The sequence below is a fragment of the Cherax quadricarinatus genome, chromosome 5 (genome assembly GCF_038502225.1).
Source record: "Cherax quadricarinatus isolate ZL_2023a chromosome 5, ASM3850222v1, whole genome shotgun sequence".
In the NCBI taxonomy this organism is placed as follows: domain Eukaryota; kingdom Metazoa; phylum Arthropoda; class Malacostraca; order Decapoda; family Parastacidae; genus Cherax; species Cherax quadricarinatus.
The window spans coordinates 4,318,573-4,346,501 of NC_091296.1; the positions used below are offsets into that span (position 1 = coordinate 4,318,573).

The 27,929-nt window shown below is 39.5% G+C and overlaps 2 protein-coding genes across 4 annotated transcripts in view; one reads left to right on the plus strand and one right to left on the minus strand.

Moving 5' to 3' along the window:
• The window catches only part of LOC128684915 (pancreatic lipase-related protein 2), a 75,757-nt gene extending 74,469 nt beyond the window's left edge, over nt 1–1,288 (minus strand). The window contains exon 1 of the mRNA XM_070099133.1: nt 1,238–1,288. The gene's annotated coding sequence lies outside the window, so the exon portion shown is untranslated. The remainder of the gene's footprint in view (nt 1–1,237) is intronic.
• Nucleotides 1,289–1,382: 94 nt separating this feature from the next.
• Nucleotides 1,383–27,929, plus strand: part of MAN1 (LEM domain-containing inner nuclear membrane protein MAN1) — a 58,852-nt gene continuing 32,305 nt past the window's right edge. The window contains exons 1-3 of one of the 3 annotated variants that reach the window (XM_053771266.2): nt 1,383–2,704; nt 19,289–19,323; nt 21,658–21,837. In XM_053771266.2, the coding sequence (XP_053627241.2) occupies nt 1,411–2,704; nt 19,289–19,323; nt 21,658–21,837 (1,509 nt within the window). In that variant the 5' untranslated portion in view covers nt 1,383–1,410. The remainder of the gene's footprint in view (nt 2,705–19,288; nt 19,324–21,657; nt 21,838–27,929) is intronic. The other 2 variants (XM_053771265.2, XM_053771264.2) reach the window with 2 other exon arrangements.

Here is a 27,929-nt window from a genome sequence, read left to right on the forward strand (position 1 = left end):
CCCTAAATCAAGAGCCCCTCACCAACATCAAGGAACCTTCCTCGAGGGGTAAATCTTGGAGAGAGGAGGAGGCTGGAGGTGGTTAATATGTCACGTTTAAGAACAATGTGTAGTGTGAATATTATGTAGATAATTCAGAGTACAGAGAATGCATGATGGTGCGGGTTTTACAAAAGAATAATTCAGAGGATCGAGGAATTGTTGAGGTAGTTTGGTCATTTAGACAGGATGGAGCAGTGTAGATGAGTGGTTCAGGGAACTGACTGATGAGGGCACTATGTGGCGAAACATTTCCTCATTAAAGATACCCAAGTGTTGTACATGTATCTAATTTATCAGGATGGAGGAACTACGATGACCAAGAGGCAGGAAGGTGGGTTAGAGGCCATTTCATGATTGGTTAGAGGAAGGGTATAAAGCAGGTTTTAACTTGAATATCAAGCAGGCTTGTGTTAGATCAGAGTGGATAAGATAATATTTGAAGATTAGCCACCCAGGATAACCCAAGAAAGTCAGTGCGTCATCGAGGACTGTCTTATTTCCATTGTGGTCCTGTAATCTTGTCCGCCCAGGATGCGACCTACACCAGTCCACTAACACCCAGGTACCTACTTACTGCTAAGTGAACAGGAACAGTAGATGTAAGGAAACATGCCCAACCTGTCCACCCGTGCCTGGTGTTGAACCACGGACACGAAGTGTATGCGGGTGCGTTGCCAACTGAGCCACGGGACACCGTTAGTAAATATTTCTTTTGCCTCCGAGTTGTCAGGAAGTGGAATGACCCAAACAGCTAAGCGGTAGAGGCAGGTTGCATACATAGTTTTAAGAAAAGGTATGCTAGGGCTTGCGTCGCCAGGAGAGGGAAACCCAGTAGCGGTGAACAAGGTGGGGCCAGGAGCTGAAACACGACCTCTGCAACCATTAGGTGAGTACAGACAGGCGAGTACTAACCTTTTCACTACCAGTCAAGAATACTTTAATCTCTAAAATAGGGAAAAAAGTAACTCTCAGTATACATGCACACAGACATATACTTTTAGCTGTATATATAGATTAATAGTAATTAAAAAAATATTTCAGATTACAAAGACAGACGATGGAGAGAAGATAGTGCTATTTATGTATGAAATATCTTAATAAGTCACAATATTTAACTTCTTTGGGCTCTCTCATGTTAAACTGTACATAAGTTCACAAATACGAGCATTATAAAAGTTGCAAGTTATGCACTTACCCTGAATAATACTTCCCGACCCACTCAAGTGAATATTATTTTCGAATATGCCTGGTAGTGCATGGAGTTACAATAAGGTAATAAAGTGTGTGAGTGGATGAGGTTGAATTCTGAGTGAGTAGTGTTGAGTGTAGTGTTGTGGTGTTAGATGAAGGAGTGAAGACTATAGTGTGATGCTCACTGCTGCTCCCTCACTCACCACTCCACCGTCTGCTGTGGCGGTGTTCGTAAACATGGCGTCCAATAAGTCGCTTACGGACGACGACCTTAGAAAGAAGCTGAAGGAATATGGCATCACGTCCCCTGTCACGGCGAGCACGAGGAATATCTTAATTAAGAAGCTAAACCATGTTATTGCGAACCAAAAGAGAGTGTCGGCGGCCAATACCAGAGCCAAGAGGGCGTCCAGTGCCAGCCAGCTTAATGCATTCAGCTCAGACGAAGATGAAGATAACGACACTTGTGTCCATTCACCAGCAAACAGGTCGTTCAAGTTCATGAGAAACAGAAGGGGGTCAAGGGGAAATACAGACACAACTGTAAATGGCAGAAGTGAGAGCATGTGTAGCTCCCAGTTGAGCAGAACGAGTGGGCGGCCCTTGAGTGCTAGTAGTGAGGTGAAGGAGGACCTTTACAGAGGGACAAGTGGGGGTAATATGTCAGTGTTGAGTCGTAACAACACACATAGTGAGGCTGCCCACACTCGCACTGCTTACTTCCCAGTGTCTGCTCGCTCTGGTATCAGCCCCAGGGCTAAGATCCACGATGATTATGACACAGGTTCAGACTCTGACCTTGCTGATGGTGAGGACTCCCTCTTGACCTCCACCAGGAAGGGCCTCGCCTCCTATGTGTGGAACAATAACAGCGAGAACGAGGCGCTGCCCAACAACAATTCCTACAAATCCCCCACGTATCAGAATCACAATTCGAGCATCTCCTCTTGTGACCGGTCGTTTAGTGCATCAGACGTTGCTTGCAGGAGTAGAAAAGTTAATTCTTTCCTAGAAAATGGTGATTATGATGATAGAGATTGTTTGGAGGATGATGCTAGCTTTTTAGGTGTTGCGGAATCAATTGTGACTCACGCATCTCTTGGCAATCACGAACAGGTCCGAGTTGCTAATGGCAGACATCACAGTGAATCAAGCCAGCATCTTGACCACTCGCACAGTGATGAGAGCACGTGGCATTATTCGGTTCCACTCTTGTTGTTAATCCTTCTTGCAGTTTTCTTCGGTGTGGTCGGTATGCTCTATGTGAATATGCGTATGCCCCTCCTACCAACACTGCGTTCTGTGCCTGCCATGGTCCACCAAGCCGTGGCTAATGTACCTGTGCCTTTTCTCACTTCCACTGAGCCTGAGAGACAAGCAAAGAGTGTTGTCATGTCGCCATCACACAAACCTTCACATAACATCCCAAAAGCACCACTGCCCCCTGAGCCTGCGCCGTCACACAAGCCAGGTAAGGGCGCCTGTCACACCGTTGGTTTTTAATACTAGTAATAAACCACACTAATCATAGGGAATTAATATTGATTGTTCTGCTCTACAGAGCTCAACATTAAATTACAGGGCTTTACATAACAGGAGTCCTCTCTTGCATTCCTTCCTTCACACTTCCCTCGTCATTATTATTCTGCATTAGGCTAGGTTAGGTTAAGCGATGAAAAGTCAAAGTGGTCTTGGTGCACGTTGGTCAGTGTTTTTGGTGAGGCTGTGACCACCACCACCGAGCTGTTGTTCAGTGTGTCATTATTGTGTTAAGGCTAATGTGCTGATAAATATTTATTTCCATAGCAATTGTTTCCTGTTATGGATCTGGATAGGTTGTGGTAAGCATATAATATTGACTGGGTTCTCTCCCAGGAATATTGTCCATATTGACAAAGGTTTTTTGTTGTACAGAATATATATTGTAGCTGCATGAAACAATACATTTTCTTGAGAGTTGAAAGTTGAACTGATAAAAAGCTACATAAATCAAGGGTTTTCTTGAGGATTGTGGTGTAGAGCTGAGGTCTAACCTTGTGCTTAATAAGGCCAGAATTTCATTGCATAATTTAAATAAAATCTTACCAATAAAAGATTTGTAGGTTTTACTAACAATAAATAGATTTGTAAGTCTTACCAACAAAAGACAAATCTGTAGATCCTACCAACAAGAAATAATTAAGACATAATTAACAATATATACTACATAATGTTCAACAATCAACCTGGATGGAAAAAAAAAAAGATTTGGCAGTTCTGGTTAGCAGAAATCTAAAGCCAAGACAGCAGTGTACAAATGTTTACAATGAAGTTAATACAGTATACTGTATTGCTTAACTTATCACATAGCTATAGTTTAGTAAAGCAAGAAATGTTATTGGGGTTGTCAAGGGCCAGGACAGTATACAACATAATGAACCTATCTTCCTGGGGTCTGGGAAGGACCCCAGGAAAATAGGTTCATTACAATATACTGTGTACAGTATATTAGAGGAATGGAGCTGATGTATAGTGGGCAGACAGTAGGCTAAATATAATGAGGACAAGCAACCCCCCAAAAAAAGTTACCACTGCTGCTCACGGGAGAGAGTGAGGGAGTCCAAATCGTTGAAGCTGGCATCCTCATCTTTGAAACAGGCATATAGTCCTAGTTTGTGTTCTGCAGCAATTAATTTTGTGTGCCCAGGATTAGGTCTTTAAATGTACTGTATCAGGAGAGAGCTAGATAGGCACCTAAAGTCAGTTCTCAACCAACTGGGCTGTGGTTTGTATGTCAGTTTGTGCAAAGCCAGCAGTAGCAGCCTGATCCACCATGAGGCCGGGTCGTGGACTGGGCCATGGGGGCGTTGACTACTGGAACACCTTCCAGCTATATTTTGATCTGTATTTGCCACTTCACAACCTTGACCTATTTTTGTGTCATTAGTAAGTTTATTTAGATGCAGGTACACATAAGTACAATTATCATACATAGTTAACATGTGTAATATACCTAGCATAACCCCAAAAAGTCAAAGTGGCTTATTTCCATTGGGGTCCTTGCAATATCTTATTACTTAAACCTTAAAAGTTAAAATTAGTTACAATAAAGGAGATATACTAGGAATAATGTAAACTGAGTTATTTACATTAACAATTTACATTATCATTAAAGAGAGGGCCAGCTTACAATAATAGGTACATGAATGTTAGCTATACAAGAAATCACTCTCCCTTTCTGTAGCTTCATTCATTAGGTACCTTTTTAGCTCGCTTCCTGAACTGGCTCATGCTAAGACAGGCTTTGACATGTGCAGCCAGTCCATTCCACTCCTTTATGGCTGTACAATAAAAGGCGTTTAAAGCTTTACAACCTACTGTGGGTACTACAAAACTGTTCACTTCCCCTAGTACCACACGGATTTTAGTTCCCAACCTTGACAAACTTGGCAGCAAGATATTCTGGACACTGCTTGTGAGCAATTTTATGAACATTATTTAACTTCAGTTGTTTTACTCTGTCTTCAACATTCAGCATACTGTACTTGTTGTAATTCATCCTGGCCTACATGCTCTCTTGGACCCAGGTCTAGGATGAATCTCACCATTTTGTTTTAGTGATTTGTAGTCTGTTTTTCAGTTCTTTTGTTAACCCTTTCAGGGTTGACAGGCCCTCTCAGAGACTTGTTCTCAGGGTCGGCCAAATTTCAAAAAAAAAAAAAAAAAAAAAAAATTCTTATGAAAAGATAGAGAATCTTTTCCCGATCATAATGACACCAAAAGTATGAAATTTGATGGAAAACTTACGGAATTATGCTCTCACGAAGCTAGCGGTCTCGACGATGTTTACGCATCGGCGATTTTGCCCACTTTGAGCCCTATTTTCAGCTAATTCTAGTGTACTTGTCGACAGAAATCATAACTATTTTGCTAGAACTCTATTTTTTATATCGAATGAGTACAAGAAACCACCCATTTACCGATTTCAACTATCCAGTACAGTGGTCAGAATTTAGCAATTTTGCCAATTTCACACAAATTTCAAAAGATGCCAATTTCCAAATAGGGTCCAGAATAAACAAGAAAGACATTCCTGGCACTAAAATAACATTTCCTCTGTTCATTAGTCACGTCCCCATGCCCCTCTTACATTCTTTTGCTTTCCACTTTGAATTTTTATTCTCACAAAAAATAGAAGATTTACTGTTACGCAAACTACTGCATTGGTGTAGAAATGGTATAAATATTATCAGCGCACTTGTGAAAGAATATTAGACTCACCAGTTGACGTGTATTGGATGCATAGCATGATTTGTTTACTTTTGAACTTTGGTAAAAATCGAACATTTCTGCTACTTTGAGAGCAATTTCAAGGTAGTTTTCTTTGTAAAACCAGTCAAAATCATCTCAATTTCTGTAATATGTCTTCCATTCTATAAAATGAGACCAGGAAAGTTAGAATACAACAATAAATACCATACGAAAATAGAGTGCAAAGTCGCTGTTTTAATCCAAAAACACTGTCAAAGTTTTTTTTTTTCATTACACACTGTGTGCTGCAGGATTTTTTTTATACCATGCACACTGACCACATAGACCCATTCTTTCATATGTAGGCCTACCAGCTTTCTCTCAATAGATTTGAGGGCGCTAGAATTTAGGCGTACTAGTACGTCAAAAACCCTGGTGCGGAAGCCGTACTAGTACGGCTGAAACCCTGAAAGGGTTAAGGCAGAGTACCATGAAGAGCAGAAATATTCATAAATAATAAAAAAGGCACAATTCTGTGACTGGAACAATACACAAATAACCTGCACATAGAAGAGAGGAGCTTATGACGACATTTTGGTCCGACTTGAACCATTTACAAATTCACACTAACAGAAAGGAGAGAAGGAGGGAGTATATAATGGGAATCTAATTCCTTGCTTCCTTTCCGTGATGTTCATGTTCACCGCTCAGATACAAGTTTTGCCTTTTCCGTTTACTGCAAGCCTTTGCACAGTGGCATGTACATTCACTACTTTTCTTATGCTTCCTCTGTCGAGAAAAGTGTTCTTATCTCCCTCTTTCTCCGTGCTCTGCATTTGTGATCCTCAGTTCCTTGGATCAGAAATTTCCACTCTTCATAATTCATTTTCCTTTTTTGGCTACCCTTTCCATTTCATAGACTCTCTACTCCTGTGAACTCTCCTGTCCTCTGCCTTCCATACATTTCCGGTCTTTCTAATCTCAAAAGCTCTTTCCATTCCTTAGACATCAAATTTACTTTTCGCAAGATTAACACTTCGCACTAATCTAGTTCATACCTCTCCTCCCTCTATAGATGCTCCTGGTGTCTACTCTATTTGTTGTCCCTCCTGTCCTCTTCAGTACTTTGCAGAAACTAGCCGATCTCTTTCTGACAGACTTAGTGAGCACGAAAGTAGTGTTAGGCTTGCCGACACTAATGCTTTTTTCTGTCATGTCAGAGATCACAGTCTTCCTATTGACTGGTCTTCTGGTAAAAATGTCTACCCTACGTCTAACTTTCACAGTTGCCGTTTGGTTGAATCTTCCCTTATACACAACTTTCCTTGTATGAATCTTAGTCCTAGCTTTGTGTCTGTAGATGCCTTCCTTTCCCATTACATTGTAAAATGCTCCAAGCTTCAGAACACCCTTGACTTAACCTGATTCTTTTTTCCCCTTCTTCCTCTTCCTCTTTCCTCTTTTTCTTATGGGTTTTCTTTCTTCTGCCTTGGGTATTTGTCCTTCATTATATTTCCACCCCCCCTCTGTGTTCTTGCTCCTACCCTCTGTGGGCCCCTAGCTCCCTTGCAGTGCTCCTCTTTCTTAGTATTTGACTGACTACACTACTACTACTACTTCTACCACCACCTCCACCACTACCTCTCTTGCTCCCGTCATTGTCTGCTGGCCTATATATACTCCCTCCGTCTCTCCTTTCTGTTAGTGTGACTTTGTAAATGGTCCAAGTTGGACCGAAACGTCGTTGTAAGCTCCTCTCTTCTATGTACAGGTTATTTGTGTACAGAAATAATCAGTATGGCATTATATATTCATGTGTTCCTATTCTATGCCATTAATAGAAATTGTGAATAAGAATTTCTATATTGACACCTGTGGAATGCCACTTATATACAGTTGGTTCCCATTCTGATTTTCCCTATTTATGCAAATTGTTGTCTATAGGCCAGTAATGCTGTGATCCAAAAAAAACCTTTTATACTGTGTGCTGTCTTTGTCTTATCAATCTTGTATAGTACAGGTACTTTAGCAATTGCCATAAAAAATTCCAAATTATGAATTTTTAGGCAATAATGATCTCCCCTATGAAATCTTGTGGGCTCGTTAATCCGTTAAATAATGTATATCAAGGTAGCCTTGAATTACATCTGTGATATATCTTTGACTAATTTCGAGGGCTCTTCTGCCATACCAGACCTTCCTATGGTCAGGCTTCCATGTTGAGTGATTATTCATCCATGATTGTACTGTTAGTAGCTCTCTGGTCCACATTGTCTTCACAGCTTGATTGACCTGGCATTTGGCAGAGGTAGTGATTCAGTTCCAGCAATATTTCTGATATCTGTTGGTAGCAAGTTGAAGAGTCTTGTATGTTGGCGTTCTCTTTTTTGTTGTGGCACTCCAGTTTTTTCACTGAATTTATTTTACATTTCCACTTATATCTCTCACTCCAGTAAGTTATACTGTAGTAGTGTGTACATTTGGGATCTGGTCCTTCAATATCTTCTTAGTGTATTATCTGTGTATGTATATTATCAGGTATCTTTCTTTTCTATCCAGAGAGTGCATTCTAAGTACTTTGATGCATTCACAGTAATTTAAATGCTTATTGGCTTTATACAGACAATAAACAATATGTTAATTTTTCCACTCTGATTTCTCTCCTCTCTTGAACAGAGCTGTGAGCACAGTGCAGGACTATATTGCTAATATGAGCACACAGGCTATTGGAATAGTATTAGGATGGGACAATACCAAAAGTTTTGCTGATACTGATACCATCAAAATTACCTAATGCCCATAGATACTGATACTCAGTTTTAGGCTGATAACATCAAATGAAACCAATATCACTGATACCAATACATGTACATTGGTGCACCCCTAAATATTATACTGTACCAGGGGTTTTCAGGCTTTTTAAAGTCATGGAACCTTTAAGCTACAAAAAAAAAAAAGAAATCTGAAATGTTGACCAAAGATAAAATTTTAATGATACAAATGGTAATAAAACAGTTTATGCTACATCATATAATGTAATACAGTACGTATATAAAATACATCATACATACACAGTTATGTGAATTTCACAAATATTGTACAGTACAAGTTTAGAAATTTACAAAAAAAAAAAAATAAAAGTCAGGACAATCTATTTTTATTAACTTAATTACAAAAGAAATAAGTATAAAAATGTATATGAAGTTAATTGTACACTTAAATTTTTTGATGAAAAGTAATTAAGAGCAAGTAACTTTCTTGTTTTTGATGGGGTAATTTTAATAGTTAATCAAAAGAAGTAATGTTTAATGACTTGTATATGATTGCTTTTTCTGGGATAAAAGTATATTTGGAGCAATTAAAGTTATGGGAAGTGGAGATCATTTTCCATATTTAATTTACTTTTATATTTGTTGTTGGAAAATGAGCAAGGTATCTTCAGTATGCATGTACTACTTTTGAGGGCTCAGTGGGTGAAATTGCTGATGCGTAAATTACACCCAGGCTGCCAACTTTGCACCTGCGCAATACCATAAGGTTTCCATTAAATTTTGTATCTTTGGTGTCATTACCTTCAGAAAAAGATTCTATATCATTTCAATTTTTTTTTTTTTTTTTTTTTTAATTCCAACATTGTCAGCACTTTTAATTTTGATTTACCTGTAGGATGTTCTAGGGGTCAGCACCCCCACGGCCTGGTCCATGACCAGGCTTCAGTGTTCCCAACAGTGAGTGAGTTTTTTTTTTTTCACGAACTGGCTGTATCGCACCAAAGCAGGGGTAGTGGTATACATTTCAAACAGATACAGATGCGAGGAATGCAATTAGGATTTATAACCTGCCATTGCAAGGGATCCTACTATCTGATTTAAATAGAGTTAGAGCTAAAGAAGGGGTAGCAATAATGTTGAAGGATAAGCTATGGCAGGAAAAGAGGGACTACAAATGTATAAATTCAAGGATTATGTGGAGTAAAATAAAGATTGGATGTGAAAAGTGGGTTATAGTAAGCGTGTATGCACCTGGAGAAGAGAGAAGTGTAGAGGAGAGAGAGAGATTCTGGGAAATGTTGAGTGAATGCGTGGGGAGTTTTGAATCAAGTGTGAGAGTAATGGTGGTTGGGGATTTCAATGCTAAAGTGGGTAAAAATGTTATGGAGGGAGTAGTAGGTAAATTTGGGGTGCCAGGGGTAAATGTAAATGGGGAGCCTTTAATTGAGCTATGTGTAGAAAGAAATTTGGTAATAAGTAATACATATTTTATGAAAAAGAGGATAAATAAATATACAAGGTATGATGTAGCACGTAATGAAAGTAGTTTGTTAGATTATGTATTGGTGGATAAAAGGTTGATGGGTAGGCTCCAGGATGTACATGTTTATAGAGGGGCAACTGATATATCGGATCATTATTTAGTTGTAGCTACAGTTAGAGTAAGAGGTAGATGGGAAAAGAGGAAGGTGGCAACAAGAAGTAAGAGGGAGGTGAAAGTGTATAAACTAAGGGAGGAGGAAGTTCGGGGGAGATATAAGCGACTGTTGGCAGAAAGGTGGGCTACTGCAAAGATGAGTAGTGGGGGGGGGGGTTGAAGAGGGTTGGAATAGTTTTAAAAATGCAGTATTAGAATGTGGGGCAGAAGTTTGTGGTTATAGGAGGGTGGGGGCAGGAGGAAAGAGGAGTGATTGGTGGAATGATGAAGTAAAGGGTGTGATAAAAGAGAAAAAGGTAGCTTATGAGAGGTTTTTACAAAGCAGAAGTGTTATAAGAAGAGCAGAGTATATGGAGAGTAAAAGAAAGGTGAAGAGAGTGGTGAGAGAGTGCAAAAGGAGAGCAGATGATAGAGTGGGAGAGGCACTGTCAAGAAATTTTAATGAAAATAAGAAAAAATTTTGGAGGGAGTTAAACAAGTTAAGAAAGCCTAGGGAAAGTGTGGATTTGTCAGTTAAAAACAGAGTAGGGGAGTTAGTAGATGGGGAGAGGGAGGTATTAGGTAGATGGCGAGAATATTTTGAGGAACTTTTAAATGTTGAGGAAGAAAAGGAGGTGGTAATTTCATGTACTGGCCAGGGAGGTATACCATCTTTTAGGAGTGAAGAAGAGCAGAATGTAAGTGTGGTGGAGGTAAGTGAGGCATTAGGTAGAATGAAAAGGGGTAAAGCAGCTGGAACTGATGGGATCATGACAGAAATGTTAGAAGCAGGGGGGGGATATAGTGTTGGAGTGGTTGGTACTTTTGTTTAATAAATGTATGAAAGAGGGGAAGGTACCTAGGTATTGGCGGAGAGCATGTATAGTCCCTTTATATAAAGGGAAAGGGGACAAAAGAGATTGTAAAAATTATAGAGGAATAAGTTTACTGAGTATACCAGGAAAAGTATACGGTAGGGTTATAATTGAAAGAATTAGAGGTAAGACAGAATGTAGGATTGCGGATGAGCAGGGAGGCTTCAGAGTGGGTAGGGGATGTGTAGATCAAGTGTTTACATTGAAGCATATATGTGAACAGTATTTAGATAAAGGTAGGGAAGTTTTTATTGCATTTATGGATTTAGAAAAGGCATATGATAGAGTGAATAGAGGAGCAATGTGGCAGATGTTGCAAGTATATGGAATAGGTGGTAAGTTACTAAATGCTGTAAAGAGCTTTTATGAGGATAGTGAGGCTCAGGTTAGGGTGTGTAGAAGAGAGGGAGAATACTTCCCAGTAAAAGTAGGTCTTAGACAGGGATGTGTAATGTCACCATGGTTGTTTAATATATTTATAGATGGGGTTGTAAAGGAAGTAAATGCTAGGGTGTTCGGGAGAGGGGTGGGATTAAATTATGGGGAATCAAATTCAAAATGGGAATTGACACAGTTACTTTTTGCTGATGATACTGTGCTTATGGGAGATTCTAAAGAAAAATTGCAAAGGTTAGTGGATGAGTTTGGGAATGTGTGTAAAGGTAGAAAGTTGAAAGTGAACATAGAAAAGAGTAAGGTGATGAGGGTATCAAATGATTTAGATAAAGAAAAATTGGATATCAAATTGGGGAGGAGGAGTATGGAAGAAGTGAATGTTTTCAGATACTTGGGAGTTGACGTGTCGGCGGATGGATTTATGAAGGATGAGGTTAATCGTAGAATTGATGAGGGAAAAAAGGTGAGTGGTGCGTTGAGGTATATGTGGAGTCAAAAAACGTTATCTATGGAGGCAAAGAAGGGAATGTATGAAAGTATAGTAGTACCAACACTTATATGGATGTGAAGCTTGGGTGGTAAATGCAGCAGCGAGGAGACGGTTGGAGGCAGTGGAGATGTCCTGTCTAAGGGCAATGTGTGGTGTAAATATTATGCAGAAAATTCGGAGTGTGGAAATTAGGAGAAGGTGTGGAGTTAATAAAAGCATTAGTCAGAGGGCAGAAGAGGGGTTGTTGAGGTGGTTTGGTCATTTAGAGAGAATGGATCAAAGTAGAATGACATGGAAAGCATATAAATCTATAGGGGAAGGAAGGAAGGGTAGGGGTCGTCCTCGAAAGGGTTGGAAAGAGGGGGTAAAGGAGGTTTTGTGGGCGAGGGGCTTGGACTTCCAGCAAGCGTGCATGAGCGTGTTAGAGAGGAGTGAATGGAGACGAATGATACTTGGGACCTGACGATCTGTTGGAGTGTGAGCAGGGTAATATTTAGTGAAGGGATTCAGGGAAACCGGTTATTTTCATATCGTCGGACTTGAGTCCTGGAAATGGGAAGTACAGTGCCTGCACTTTAAAGGAGGGGTTTGGGATATTGGCAGTTTGGAGGGATATGTTGTGTATCTTTATACGTATATGCTTCTAAACTGTTGTATTCTGTGATAATGTGTGAGTGTGGTGAAAGTATTGAATAATGATGAAAGTATCTTTCTTTTTGGGGATTTTCTTTCTTTTTTGGGTCACCCTGCCTCGGTGGGAGACGGCCGACTTGTTGAAAAAAAAAAAAAAAAAAATTTAGTGTCAACTTCCAACGTCGAGTTTTACTTAGTTTAATGTTTCTGTAAGAGGAGGAATGTACAAGACAGTACACCTACCATTCAACTTATGACCTGCTTGACATACGACCACTCAACTTACGACCGTGTTTTTTATGCAAAATTTCTGGGAAGTAAACAACTATTTGTGTTGTACACAGTGTTTATCCTAAACTTTACAGTATAAAATACAGTACTAACAGAATAAAAAGTAAAGTAAAACATGAAATACCAAAATAAAACAAAATAAAGTCATTACAAAAATGTGATGTTGATATTCAGTAGTAAAGTTCGACTTAGGTCCATTTCGACTTGCGACCGGTTTCTCGGAACCGAACTCGGTCGTAAGTCGGATGGTACCTGTATTCCCCTAGCCAGAAAGATATAATGCCAAAATATTGACATTTTTAAGATTTGGAGAGCACTCAAGATTTCTTGTAGAAACGCCCAAAATAATATAAGATTTTGTTTGGATTCTTAACCTCGGAAGGTTAGCCACCCAGGATAACCTAACAAAGGCAGTGCATCATTAAGGAGCTGCCTATCTTATTTCCAATGGGGTCCTCAAACTTGTCCCTTGGATGTGACTCCACCAGTCGACTAACACTCAGGTACCTACTTACTTGCTAGGTGAACAGGGATAGGTGGTGTGAGGAAACAACCACAGTGTTTCCACCCTTGCTGGGAGTTGAACCACAGACACTGTGTGTGAGGCGAGAGTGTTGCCTACCAGGCCATGGGACACCTAAAATGTGAGTTTTGGTTGAACTGTAACCATTTTACTGTACTTTAAAAGTTGAAACTACTGTTGGTCGTGTAGATCTACATCAGTGTCGGTGCTGTAAATCTATGCATAGTTCATAGCTCCCTCAAATTTGCTGTGAGTGGTAAATTTTGGGTTAATCATGAGAGAAAGGTTCTGTGTAGTATATAAAAATAAAGTCTTGTCCCACTTAGTGCATAATGGGAACAGCTAATTTCTGACTCTGCATTTGGGTTAACATGGCAACTTTAGGTTTATTTTTTTTAAGGGTAGTTTTCATGGTTTTATTGACTGTTTTTTGGGAAATGGACAAGGTTTGGGTCAGTTTAAGACTGAAAGTGTCTGAAATAGGCATGAAATTGGCAAGAAATGGTTGGTTTTGGGTGAATTTCCTGGAGAAGGGCTGAAGCCCCTAACTCCTAGTTGGTTTTACAAATTTTCATTAGGTCAGTTTCAGTCACTGGGATGACCTAAGCTGCTATGATGGAGCATTCTTAGTTATGGTTTATTTATCAGAAAAAATTATGGTTGAATGGGCAGTTTCTCATGACCAATGGATAATGTGGAAGGCATACTAGTGAAATACATTAGCCTGGAATTGGGTTGGCCTAAAATAGGCCTCATAGTAGGTGAAGCCACCGTTCTGCAAACTGCTTCCTGACCTCCAACTCCACGCCTGCATAATTATGTGTGTGTTACATCAAGTTTTGAATTTTTGGTATCATTGCTTTTAGAAAAACATTTGTCTACCATTTTAGAAGATAAAATAATTTTTTTTTTGTTTTTCTAAAAATTGAGGCAGAAGGAGCATTTAATTTGGAGCTTTTGATAGCCCCAAATTAAGGGTTGAATGCCTTTCACCGAAATGTTAAAATTCAGTGAGATTTGTGAATATACTAGCCAGGTATACCACCTTCTGTATCCAACATTTGTCACATAATTTGTGTGCTAGTTACAAAGGAGGTTCCCAAAAGAAAAAAAGACATCACTTAGAAAATATTTATTATTATTACATATTATTATCATCATCATCATCATTATTTTCCCATTTCTTCACAGAGTGTACTAAATATCCTAGAATTGAGTATATGTACCTATTATGGTAAGCTGATCTTCTCTTTAATGTTAGTGCAAATAACTCAGTTTACCTTATTCCTAGTACATAAAGTATATCTTTTTATTGTAACTGATTTTCGAAGAGTTGAGTTATTTGGCTGTTTTAATTTTCGTTTAAATAATAAGATATTACAAGGACCCCAATGGAAATAAGTCGCTTTGGCTTTTTTGGGTTATCCTAGGTAATTTACACTATGATAATTGTAAGATAAGGCAAGATAAGATTTTATTTGGATTTTTAACTCCAGAGGGTTAGCCACCCAGGATAACCCAAGAAAATCAGTGCATCATCGAGGATTCTTATTTTCGTTGGAGTCCTTAAATCTTGTTCCCTAGGATGTGACCCACACCAGTCGACTAACACCCAGATACCTATTTACTTACTAGGTGAACGGGATAGCAGGTATGAGTAAACATGTCCACCCGTGCTAGGGATCGAACCACGAACACTCAGTGTGTGAGGCGATAGTGTTGCCAACCAGGCACAGGTACTTACGTGTACCTGTGCCTAAATAAACTTACTAATCTTTAGTTCTTGTGGCATTCACTTAACCCTTAAACTGTCCAAATGTAGATCTACGTTCACGTGCATAGCACTCTGACCTTGATTTTCCCCATTTGAAAGCGTCCGGAGTCCCCCGCACGTGGACGTAGATCTATGTTTGGACAGTTTAAGGGTTAAATGCAAGTTCACAGCAATGAAGAGAACATTGGTTATGCTCAGTATGTGGAGATACATTTTATGTGAGCCTCACCTAATTTTTCCATGCAGTAACTGACATCTCTTGAAGACAAAAGACCATTTTTGTTGCTACTCACAAATGTACAAAATGCAATTCTCATGGAGTTTAGCAGATTTTTCTTAATTATTAATCACTTTTATCTTTCATGTCAGGATTTGGTTTCAAGATATTATATATAGGTCACCTGTAGTGGTCAGTTTCAGGGATCACCGCCCTTGTGGCTGGCTAATCACACTCATCTTTATAAATACGTTTTCTGCAGTACGGGTTTTCTCTTGCTTTATGACATTTTGTTTATGTGCCTGACCCTATATTTACCATTAATTTTGTGTATGTAATATAAATTTGTTCTTATGCAATCACCAAAGTCCAGCACCACTTTTTGCTTTAATATCTGTTTAAATATCACATTAAACTGTAATCCTGACCAGTAAGAAAAAAACAATTGGCATGGGAAATCCATTGGGTGTATTTTGAATGAAAGGCACTCTTCGACATCCTTCGTGTCTGGTGCCCAAGACTGTTCAACAGCCTCCTACTATGCATAAGGGGAATTACCAATAGGCCCCTGGCTGCCTTCAAGAGGGAGCTGGACAGATACTTAGTCGGTTCTGGATCAGCTGGGCTGTGGTTCGTACGTTGGAGTACGTGCGGCCATCAGTAACGGCCTTGTTGATCAGGCCCTTATCCACCAGGAAGCCTGGTCGTGGACCAGGCTGCGGGAGTGTTGATCCCTGGAATACCCTCCAGATAGACTCCAGATATGCACTGTAACATGCTATAGTGCAGAGCTGTGAACCCAAAGACACTTCATTGAAAATTCCTCTCTGATATGAAAATAATGTTTCTTTTGATAATACATATACATGTATGTATATATTTAACACAATGTATACCACAGAGCATGCCTGCTGCTGCTGCTGCCTTTTTTCCCAATATGTAGGGAATAGCAGCTGATTGGGAGATGCCCAGGAAATGGTGATAAAGGCTGAGTGACTTCCAGGAACTTGAGATGAATTCAGGTCAAGTGATATGTGGAGTCTAGGGACAAACACATCTCATTTAAAATGATTATTCATCTTTGCCTTCTTTGCATTAGGCTTCTTTATAGGGAAATTCCTTACAGGAAAGCCATTTGCAAACATAAAAATGTAAACATCTGCCTTCGTGTTCTGCATTTATAAACTAAATTTGTGTAAAAGCAAATTTTATAAGTCAATAGCTGAACGAAGTGAAAATTTGTGTGCACTTGAGAAATTAATGGGATTCAAACCTGTGGCCTAGTAGTGCTGAAATTACCAGCCCGTCATTGTAAATGTCTTACTTGCTGTGTATATACAGTTAAGGTATATTGCTGTTTGTGTGCAGGTAACTTGTTGGCAAGTAGTCAGGGTGTGCATATCAAAATATGAAAAGATATTTACCACATGGCTGGCTCCTCATACTCTATCACTCTTGCACTGTCTCAAACCCGTTTTCTCACTCTAATGCTCTTACTCTCACATTCTTGCTCTCTCACTCACTCCAGCTCTCATGCTCCCATTCTCTAACTTTCTTGTGATCTCATGTTCACATAGTCTTGCACTCTCACGTGTTATAGTGCTCTTTCATGTGTTATCATGATTTTTCACATGTTCTTGCTCTCTTGCCCTCACTCTTTCCTGTTCTTTCATACTATCATTCTTTTTCATGCTGTCATACTTTCTCATTCTGTCTTGCTCTCTTGTTTTCTCACTTTTACCTCTAACCTCTTTTCTTTTTCCTATATCTTTTTCATCTATATCCCTCAATTTGTATATTGGTCTAGGGATCTCCTCCCTCACTGCCTTGCTAAGCTGACAGTGCTACCCTTTGTTACTGCCTCTCCTTAACCTCTCTTGCCTTCCCCCTCCCTTCCCCTTCCCCTTGAGGCAGGCAACAGGCTTGCATCACTGCATTCCTTGTAGCACTGTTCATCTCATTGTGGTAGTCAGCTGATCTACCTATGGTCAGCTGATGTGTCTGAGGTCAGTTGGCATGTCTGGGGATCAGCTGATGTGTTTGGGTATCAGTTGGCATGCCTGGGAATCAGCTGATGTGCCTGGGGAAGGGGGTCATTTAATTTGCCTGGGGGTCAGATGATGTGCTAAGGGTCAGCTGATATGCCTGGGGTCAGCTGAAATTTTCAGGACTGACCCCTAGGTCAGTCCTGAAATCTCTTGGAAAGCTTCAACGTAATTCTTAGACACAACACGAGAAACAAAGCTTTCTTGTATCCTTTGTATTCAACTCAAAATCAGTAGAAATCCCATTTAAATAAAAGAACCAAAAATGTGGATAACACTACCAGAAGAGTCAAAGTTTGAACACCTTCAATATATAAACCCCCCACACGTGCACTGTATAATCCTATGGGTTTAGTGCTTCCCCATGATTATAATAATAATTTATCCCAACAATTATTAGTCTGTAACTAAAATTGTCATAGAGTTGTGTGTTACTGTTTCATCATATTAACATTGCTATAGTAATATACAGAATTTGGTTACTTAAAATATTTAATAATATTAAGAACATAAGAAAGAAGAAATACTGCAGCAGGCCTACTGACCCATGTGGAGCAGGTCCATTTCCCCCCTCTCTCACCCCGGATTAGCCCAATGACCCACCCAGTCTGGTCACCTCCACTCAAGGAAGGAGCACGGCACCAGACCCAGCAGCACAAGCTAGTCAGGTCCAACTCACACCCACTCATGTATTAATCTAATCTATTTTTAAAACTACACAACGTTTTAGCCTCAATAACTACTCGGGAGTTTGTTCCACTCATCCACAACTGTATTACCAAACCAGTGCTTTCCTATATCCTTCCTGAATCTGAATTTTTCCAACTTGAAACCATTGCTGCGAGTCCTGTCTTGGCTGAAAATTTTGAGGTAATCTGTGTTAAATTTAGCAGTCAAAAAAATATTTCTTTAAGTGGACTAATTTTGAGTTTAAGTTTTAATCTGGGTAAGATGCATTACATAACCAGAGGCTTTTCCAAATGTCAAATAATTTTGTGACAGTTACTGGTACTGTCAAATAATTTTGTCAGTTACTGGTACTGTCAAATAATTTTGTGACAGTTACTGGTAGACTTTTCCAAATATTAGGCAGTATATATACATGTATCACTGTCCTTCCTAAGGTGCGCAGATACGATAGTTTGTATGTCCTTCCAAGCAGCAAATATCACTACCTGTCCTTTAGAGTGTAGGCACTGTACTTTCCACTTCCAGGACTTAAGTCCAGCTAACCGGTTTCTTTGAATCCCTTCACAAAAATGTTATCTTGCTCACACTCCAACAGCTTGTCAGGTTCCAAAAACCATTTGCCTCCAGGCCAGGAGGCAGTAACAGTTTGGTTATACCTGTGACCAGTTTTAAAGGCTTTTTAGAATTTCTCCTGCAGCCTGGTTATGGGCAAGTCTTGTCTGGTGTTTGCCTGGTTAATCAAGCTGTTGCTGTTGGTGGCCTGCTGGCTTATGCATCCATCACAACCTGGTTTATATAATGATAATAGGGAGGGGTGTTAATGTTGCAGTTTTATAACTAGTGTAAGTGCACCTCTGGCAAGACAGTGATGGAGTGAGTGATGGTGAAAGTTTTTCTTTTTCGTGCTACCCTGCCTTGGTGAGAGATGGTCAGTGTGTTAATAAAAATATAATATTTCTACAAGTACATTTACAAGGTATACAGGCCTAGCTGATATAAATGACATACTACTATGTAGAAATCCACTTGTTATGCAGAACATTTCGGGCAAATTAGGCCAGTTTTAACCCAGATGCGACCCACACCAGTCGACTAACATCCAGGTACCCATTTTATACTGATGGGTGAATATGGACAGCACATGTCTTGTGGAAACATTCTAATGTTTTCCAGCCGTACCGGAGATTCAAACTCTGGACCTCAGTGTGTGAGCTGAGTGCGCTAGTGATCAAGCTACGGGACACCTATGGTACTTGGGACAGTTATTGCTAAGACTGCCAGCAGGAAGGTCTGGCCTCAGGGCAGTTACAGAAATAGCTTAGAATACATGGTTTCACTTATATATTAGCTATATTAATTCACTTACAGATTTGTGTATGCTTGACAAAGCATCGAGATTTTAACTATACGTATAATAAATAAATGAATATTTGGTAGTATTTCCTTACTGCATCTTTGTTTACAGTGTCTTCTTTTTATTACAGAAATTAAGTTTCCAGTATGCAGTGAGAAAACTAAGGTAAGAATTTTGTTTTTACTTTGACATTGTAGGACCAGTATTCATACTTTGGAAGATTTGAATAACTGTACATATTTTTTTTTTCATTATTTTATCTGTGAAACCAATGTATATAACAATTTTCTTAATCTGGAAGGTTAAGGTGCACTAGTATACCTTGAGGGTGTTCCGGGAGTCAACGCCCCCGTGGCCCGGTCCATGACCAGGCCTGGCGGTGGATCAGGGCCTGATCAACCAGGATGTTACTGTCGGCCACATGCAAACCCTAAATTTTTCTTTTCCTACTCTCGCACTTGAGACTTGTGTATTATTGAATACAAGTGGCAGGTGGGCAGTAGCTATCCTTGAACATGAGAGTGACATGAATAATGGGCAGGTTGTGATAGTTCTTTAGGCCAAGCAAACCATATAGGCCTTCAAGCCACTTGCAGCAACAGCCTGGCTGACCAGAGAGCCAGTGAGAAACCATACCATAGACGGGGATAGAACCCGCTATCAGAGAATAATAAAACTCCAGACCAACATGCTAGCCACTGGAAGGTTAGCATAGGCACCACTGTGACCACAAATGCAAGTTTTTACAGACAAATCTCCCACTAGCGTGGCCTTGACTAGCTCTAGCTCAAGCTCCCTCAAAGCCATCAACATAACTCACGAAATCATAATGACACGAGTGCAAACAAATCATACCATGGACAGGGATGGAACCCGTGATCACAGAGTCATAAAACTCCAGACCAATGCACTAGCCAGCTGGCCCAATGGCTAGCACGTGGTCTGGAGTCCATAGAGCGTGTGTGGCTTGTGAGGTGGAATACTGCAGGGGGAAAAAATTAATCTTGACTTGGAAATCAGCAGCTCCTGTTTGTCCATCTGAATAACTTGGATTGTGTATCTGAACCTGTTTGCCTACCTGTGGTTCTGCTTTGCAGCTGTCTTCAGAGTTCACTGATTATTTTGGTCAGAAAATATGGAATACAGTATTTGTTTTACTTTGGTTTCGACACAAGTGTGTGTAGAGTTCTCTGCGGTCGTTCTAGGTCATTGTGTATCACAAATTACCTTTTTTCGGTTTGCTCGAATTGTGGTACATATATCAAAAAGTCTTCCCTTGATTCAGAAAGGATGCCAAGCTATCATATTGTTTCTTTTCTTATGTTCCTTTCTAAATTGATTGAACTATTTTTTATCAGTTGTTTCCTTTCCTGGAGCAAAGTATTGTTTCATTCCACTAAGATGACTTTGTTTCAAATGATTTTGTACCAAACACTTGTTTAGGCAGTGCATTGCTGTTAATTTTATTGGACCCTCTGCTTATCCATGCATTGTTGCTTTTGAAACTGTATCTTTCTGGTTGGTCATATCAAGTAGTAGTCAGTGATATTGTAGCTGAGCTGTTTCCTTTGCCGTGTTGTACTTACATCAGCCAGCAAGAGAAAAGTGCACTAGGATTCAAGGCAGCAAAAAGGATCACTTCAACTTGTTGCTTTGCGGTAATGCATCAGGCGATTTTAGGTGGTTCTTTACTGTTCCAAGACTCCCTGTGCTTTGAAAGGTGCAGATAAAACTACCTTACCAGTTGTATGGAGGTCAAACCAATCAGTATAGATGAGAGAGGAATTATTTTGTAAATATCTCAGTACTCCAGTACAACATACATCAGTGCAAGAATCTCAGCCATCCACCTCAGCCAACGATCCACAACCTTCATGTCAACCTAGTAGGGCTACACCATACCTCTCCACTCCTTTTACAATCATTGCCATACACCAGCAAGCAGAATTTAAGGTAAGAAATATTATTTGTGTAACCTTTGTAGCTAACAGTATTATAATAACTGCAACACATCATTACATCATCTTAGTTACATTATTTCAATCTACAGTCACATTATTATCCTTATTTTTATATGAAAAATTTATTGCCTTTATTGGGTTTTAAAGAACATAACCCTATTTTTCCCACATGTTCTTCAGTTCATTTTACACAGTTTTTAATTACAAGGCATTTTCAGGACTATAACTGCTGTGTTAACCAGTAGTCATCTGTATATAATTTTAAAAATAATTTTGTAGACTGAATATTGGGACTTTCTTTTTCTCTCTTGATGTTGCTGGCATTATCATCTTGCCTTCTATTTTTCATTGTCACTAATTTTTAAAAAATAATGCAGCTCGCATACCTTCTTGAACTCAAAAAAAAAAAAAAAAAAAAAAAAAAGTAAATGTAAATATGAATATTTATGAAATTGAAACAGCTTATTTAATGATCTAGACAATTATTGAAATAAGGCGGCTTGTTTTATTGTTATTGAGTATTGAATATTTTTCTCAGAAGGATTGCCTGTCAGTACAAGAGTTGGAATCAGTTCAGCCTCTCCTTGGTAAACTGGAGGAGGTCCTGTTGCCTGCCCTGCACACCCATGCTGGCTTTTATCAGTGTGGAGATACTCCACTTAGATATATACCAGTGGCTAAAATTAAAGAGCTGTTTGATCAGCAGGATTCTTTACAAGTAAGTTATTTATGTGTGTTTTGTTAGTGTTTGTGTTTTAGTGCATTGACTTTATTGGAGTTTCTAGTCATATTTAATGGTGTTTGCTGGGTATTTTCTTTGTACTATAATATTCCAGTCAAAGTACTGTGCATCAGCTCTCAGCTAAGAGTGCCCAGGAATGTCTTCCTAACATATCAGACATCCCTTTTCCCCCTCAAAAAAAAAAAAATATATTGAAAATAAACCGGTTATCCATTATGTAATTAGAGATGGTAAGAGTTAATTTACAGTAAAACTTCTCATGATGTGTGATATGGTCCTCAAAATTATCACCAGTGAGAATTAGCATTATGTTAGTGAAGAATATATGGGACTAGAAGAGTTACATTCCAGACACTTCCATATTTCCCACATAACTTTTTATTATTGTACTAGGTAAAAATTACCTATATATATATATATAATATATATATATAATATATATAATATATATTGTTTATATATATATATATATATATATATATATATATATATATATATATATATTTTTTTTTTTTTTTTTTTTTTTTTTTTTTTTTCAACAAGTCGGCCGTCTCCCACCGAGGCAGGGTGACCCAAAAAAGAAAGAAAATCCCCAAAAAGAAAATACTTTCATCATCATTCAACACTTTCACCACACTCGCACATTATCACTGTTTTTGCAGAGGTGCTCAGAATACAACAGTCTAGAAGCATACACATATAAAGATACACAAACATATCCCTCCAAACTGCCAATATCCCAAAACCCCTCCTTTAAAGTGCAGGCATTGTACTTCCCATTTCCAGGACTCAAGTCCGACTATATGAAAATAACCGGTTTCCCTGAATCCCTTCACTAAATATTACCCTGCTCACACTCCAACAGATCGTCAGGTCCCAAGTACCATTCGTCTCCATTCACTCCTATCTAACACGCTCACGCACGCTTGCTGGAAGTCCAAGCCCCTTACCCACAAAACCTCCTTTACCCCCTCTCTCCAACCCTTTCGAGGACGACCCCTACCCCGCCTTCCTTCCCCTATAGATTTATATGCTTTCCATGTCATTCTACTTTGATCCATTCTCTCTAAATGACCAAACCACCTCAACAACCCCTCTTCTGCCCTCTGACTAATACTTTTATTAACTCCACACCTTCTCCTAATTTCCACACTCCGAATTTTCTGCATAATATTTACACCACACATTGCCCTTAAACAGGACATCTCCACTGCCTCCAACCGTCTCCTCGCTGCTGCATTTACCACCCAAGCTTCACACCCATATAAGAGTGTTGGTACTACTATACTTTCATACATTCCCTTCTTTGCCTCCATAGATAACATTTTTTGACTCCACATATACCTCAACGCACCACTCACCTTTTTTCCCTCATCAATTCTATGATTAACCTCATCCTTCATAAATCCATCCGCCGACACGTCAACTCCCAAGTATCTGAAAACATTCACTTCTTCCATACTCCTCCTCCCCAATTTGATATCCAATTTTTCTTTATCTAAATCATTTGACACCCTCATCACCTTACTCTTTTCTATGTTCACTTTCAACTTTCTACCTTTACACACACTCCCAAACTCATCCACTAACCTTTGCAATTTTTCTTTAGAATCTCCCATAAGCACAGTATCATCAGCAAAAAGTAACTGTGTCAATTCCCATTTTGAATTTGATTCCCCATAATTTAATCCCACCCCTCTCCCAAACACCCTAGCATTTACTTCCTTAACAACCCCATCTATAAATATATTAAACAACCATGGTGACATTACACATCCCTGTCTAAGACCTACTTTTACCGGGAAATAGTCTCCCTCTCTTCTACACACCCTAACCTGAGCCTCACTATCTTCATAAAAACTCTTTACAGCATTTAATAACTTACCACCTATTCCATATACTTGCAACATCTGCCACATTGCTCCTCTATCCACTCTATCATATGCCTTTTCTAAATCCATAAATGCAATAAAAACTTCCCTACCTTTATCTAAATACTGTTCACATATATGCTTCAATGTAAACACTTGATCTACACATCCCCTACCCACTCTGAAACCTCCTTGCTCATCCGCAATCCTACATTCTGTCTTACCTCTAATTCTTTCAATTATAACCCTACCGTACACTTTTCCTGGTATACTCAGTAAGCTTATTCCTCTATAATTTTTACAATCTCTTTTGTCCCCTTTCCCTTTATATAAAGGGACTATACATGCTCTCCGCCAATCCCTAGGTACCTTCCCCTCTTTCATACATTTATTGAACAAAAGTACCAACCACTCCAACACTATATCCCCCCCTGCTTTTAACATTTCTGTCATGATCCCATCAGTACCAGCTGCTTTACCCCCTTTCATTTTACGTAATGCCTCACGTACCTCCCCCACACTTACATTCTGCTCTTCTTCACTCCTAAAAGATGGTATACCTCCCTGACCAGTGCATGAAATTACTGCCTCTGTTTCTTCCTTAACATTTAAAAGTTCCTCAAAATATTCTCGCCATCTACCTAATACCTCCATCTCCCCATCTACTAACTCCCCTACTCTGTTTTTAACTGACAAATCCATATTTTCCCTTGGCTTTCTTAACTTGTTTAACTCACTCCAAAATTTTTTCTTATTTTCATTAAAATTTCTTGACAGTGCCTCTCCCACTCTATCATCTGCTCTCCTTTTGCACTCTCTCACCACTCTCTTTACCTTTCTTTTACTCTCCATATATTCTGCTCTTCTTATAACACTTCTGCTTTGTAAAAACCTCTCATAAGCTACCTTTTTCTCTTTTATCACACCCTTTACTTCATCATTCCACCAATCACTCCTCTTTCCTCCTGCACCCACCCTCCTATAACCACAAACTTCTGCCCCACATTCTAATACTGCATTTTTAAAACTATTCCAACCCTCTTCAACCCCCCCATTACTCATCTTTGCACTATCCCACCTTTCTGCCAATAGTCGCTTATATCTCACCCGAACTTCCTCCTCCCTTAGTTTATACACTTTCACCTCCCTCTTACTTGTTGTTGCCACCTTCCTCTTTTCCCATCTACCTCTTACTCTAACTGTAGCTACAACTAAATATTTTTTTTTATTATCACACCGGCCGATTCCCACCAAGGCAGGGTGGCCCGAAAAAGAAAAACTTTCACCATCATTCACTCCATCACTGTCTTGCCAGAAGTGTGCTTTACACTACAGTTTTTAAACTGCAACATTAACACCCCTCCTTCAGAGTGCAGGCACTGTACTTCCCATCTCCAGGACTCAAGTCCGGCCTGCCGGTTTCCCTGAATCCCTTCATAAATGTTACTTTGCTCACACTCCAACAGCACGTCAAGTATTAAAAACCATTTGTCTCCATTCACTCCTATCAAACACGCTCACGCATGCCTGCTGGAAGTCCAAGCCCCTCGCACACAAAACCTCCTTTACCCCCTCCCTCCAACCCTTCCTAGGCCGACCCCTACCCCGCCTTCCTTCCACTACAGACTGATACACTCTTGAAGTCATTCTGTTTCGCTCCATTCTCTCTACATGTCCGAACCACCTCAACAACCCTTCCTCAGCCCTCTGGACAACAGTTTTGGTAATCCCGCACCTCCTCCTAACTTCCAAACTACGAATTCTCTGCATTATATTCACACCACACATTGCCCTCAGACATGACATCTCCACTGCCTCCAGCCTTCTCCTCGCTGCAACATTCATCACCCACGCTTCACACCCATATAAGAGCGTTGGTAAAACTATACTCTCATACATTCCCCTCTTTGCCTCCAAGGACAAAGTTCTTTGTCTCCACAGACTCCTAAGTGCACCACTCACTCTTTTTCCCTCATCAATTCTATGATTCACCTCATCTTTCATAGACCCATCCGCTGACACGTCCACTCCCAAATATCTGAATACGTTCACCTCCTCCATACTCTCTCCCTCCAATCTGATATTCAATCTTTCATCACCTAATCTTTTTGTTATCCTCATAACCTTACTCTTTCCTGTATTCACCTTTAATTTTCTTCTTTTGCACACCCTACCAAATTCATCCACCAATCTCTGCAACTTCTCTTCAGAATCTCCCAAGAGCACAGTGTCATCAGCAAAGAGCAGCTGTGACAACTCCCACTTTGTGTGTGATTCTTTATCTTTTAACTCCACGCCTCTTGCCAAGACCCTCGCATTTACTTCTCTTACAACCCCATCTATAAATATATTAAACAACCACGGTGACATCACACATCCTTGTCTAAGGCCTACTTTTACTGGGAAAAAATTTCCCTCTTTCCTACATACTCTAACTTGAGCCTCACTATCCTCGTAAAAACTCTTCACTGCTTTCAGTAACCTACCTCCTACACCATACACTTGCAACATCTGCCACATTGCCCCCCTATCCACCCTGTCATACGCCTTTTCCAAATCCATAAATGCCACAAAGACCTCTTTAGCCTTATCTAAATACTGTTCACTTATATGTTTCACTGTAAACACCTGGTCCACACACCCCCTACCTTTCCTAAAGCCTCCTTGTTCATCTGCTATCCTATTCTCCGTCTTACTCTTAATTCTTTCAATTATAACTCTACCATACACTTTACCAGGTACACTCAACAGACTTATCCCCCTATAATTTTTGCACTCTCTTTTATCCCCTTTGCCTTTATACAAAGGAACTATGCATGCTCTCTGCCAATCCCTAGGTACCTTACCCTCTTCCATACATTTATTAAATAATTGCACCAACCACTCCAAAACTATATCCCCACCTGCTTTTAACATTTCTATCTTTATCCCATCAATCCCGGCTGCCTTACCCCCTTTCATTTTACCTACTGCCTCACGAACTTCCCCCACACTCACAACTGGCTCTTCCTCACTCCTACAAGATGTTATTCCTCCTTGCCCTATACACGAAATCACAGCTTCCCTATCTTCATCAACATTTAACAATTCCTCAAAATATTCCTTCCATCTTCCCAATACCACTAACTCTCCATTTAATAACTCTCCTCTCCTATTTTTAACTGACAAATCCATTTGTTCTCTAGGCTTTCTTAACTTGTTAATCTCACTCCAAAACTTTTCTTATTTTCAACAAAATTTGTTGATAACATCTCACCCACTCTCTCATTTGCTCTCTTTTTACATTGCTTCACCACTCTCTTAACTTCTCTCTTTTTCTCCATATACTCTTCCCTCCTTGCATCACTTCTACTTTGTAAAAACTTCTCATATGCTAACTTTTTCTCCCTTACTACTCTCTTTACATCATCATTCCACCAATCGCTCCTCTTCCCTCCTGCACCCGATATATCAGTTGCCCCTCTATAAACATGTACATCCTGGAGCCTACCCATCAACCTTTTATCCACCAATACATAATCTAATAAACTACTTTCATTACGTGCTACATCATACCTTGTATATTTATTTATCCTCTTTTTCATAAAATATGTATTACTTATTACCAAATTTCTTTCTACACATAGCTCAATTAAAGGCTCCCCATTTACATTTACCCCTGGCACCCCAAATTTACCTACTACTCCCTCCATAACATTTTTACCCACTTTAGCATTGAAATCCCCAACCACCATTACTCTCACACTTGATTCAAAACTCCCCACGCATTCACTCAACATTTCCCAAAATCTCTCTCTCTCCTCTACACTTCTCTCTTCTCCAGGTGCATACACGCTTATTATAACCCACTTTTCACATCCAATCTTTATTTTACTCCACATAATCCTTGAATTAATACATTTATAGTCCCTCTTTTCCTGCCATAGCTTATCCTTCAACATTATTGCTACTCCTTCTTTAGCTCTAACTCTATTTGAAACCCCTGACCTAATCCCATTTATTCCTCTCCACTGAAACTCTCCCACCCCCTTCAGCTTTGTTTCACTTAAAGCCAGGACATCCAGCTTCTTCTCATTCATAACATCCACAATCATCTCTTTCTTATCATCTGCACAACATCCACGCACATTCAGACTTCCCACTTTGACAATTTTCTTCTTCTTATTCTTTTTAGTAATCTTTACAGGAAAAGGGGTT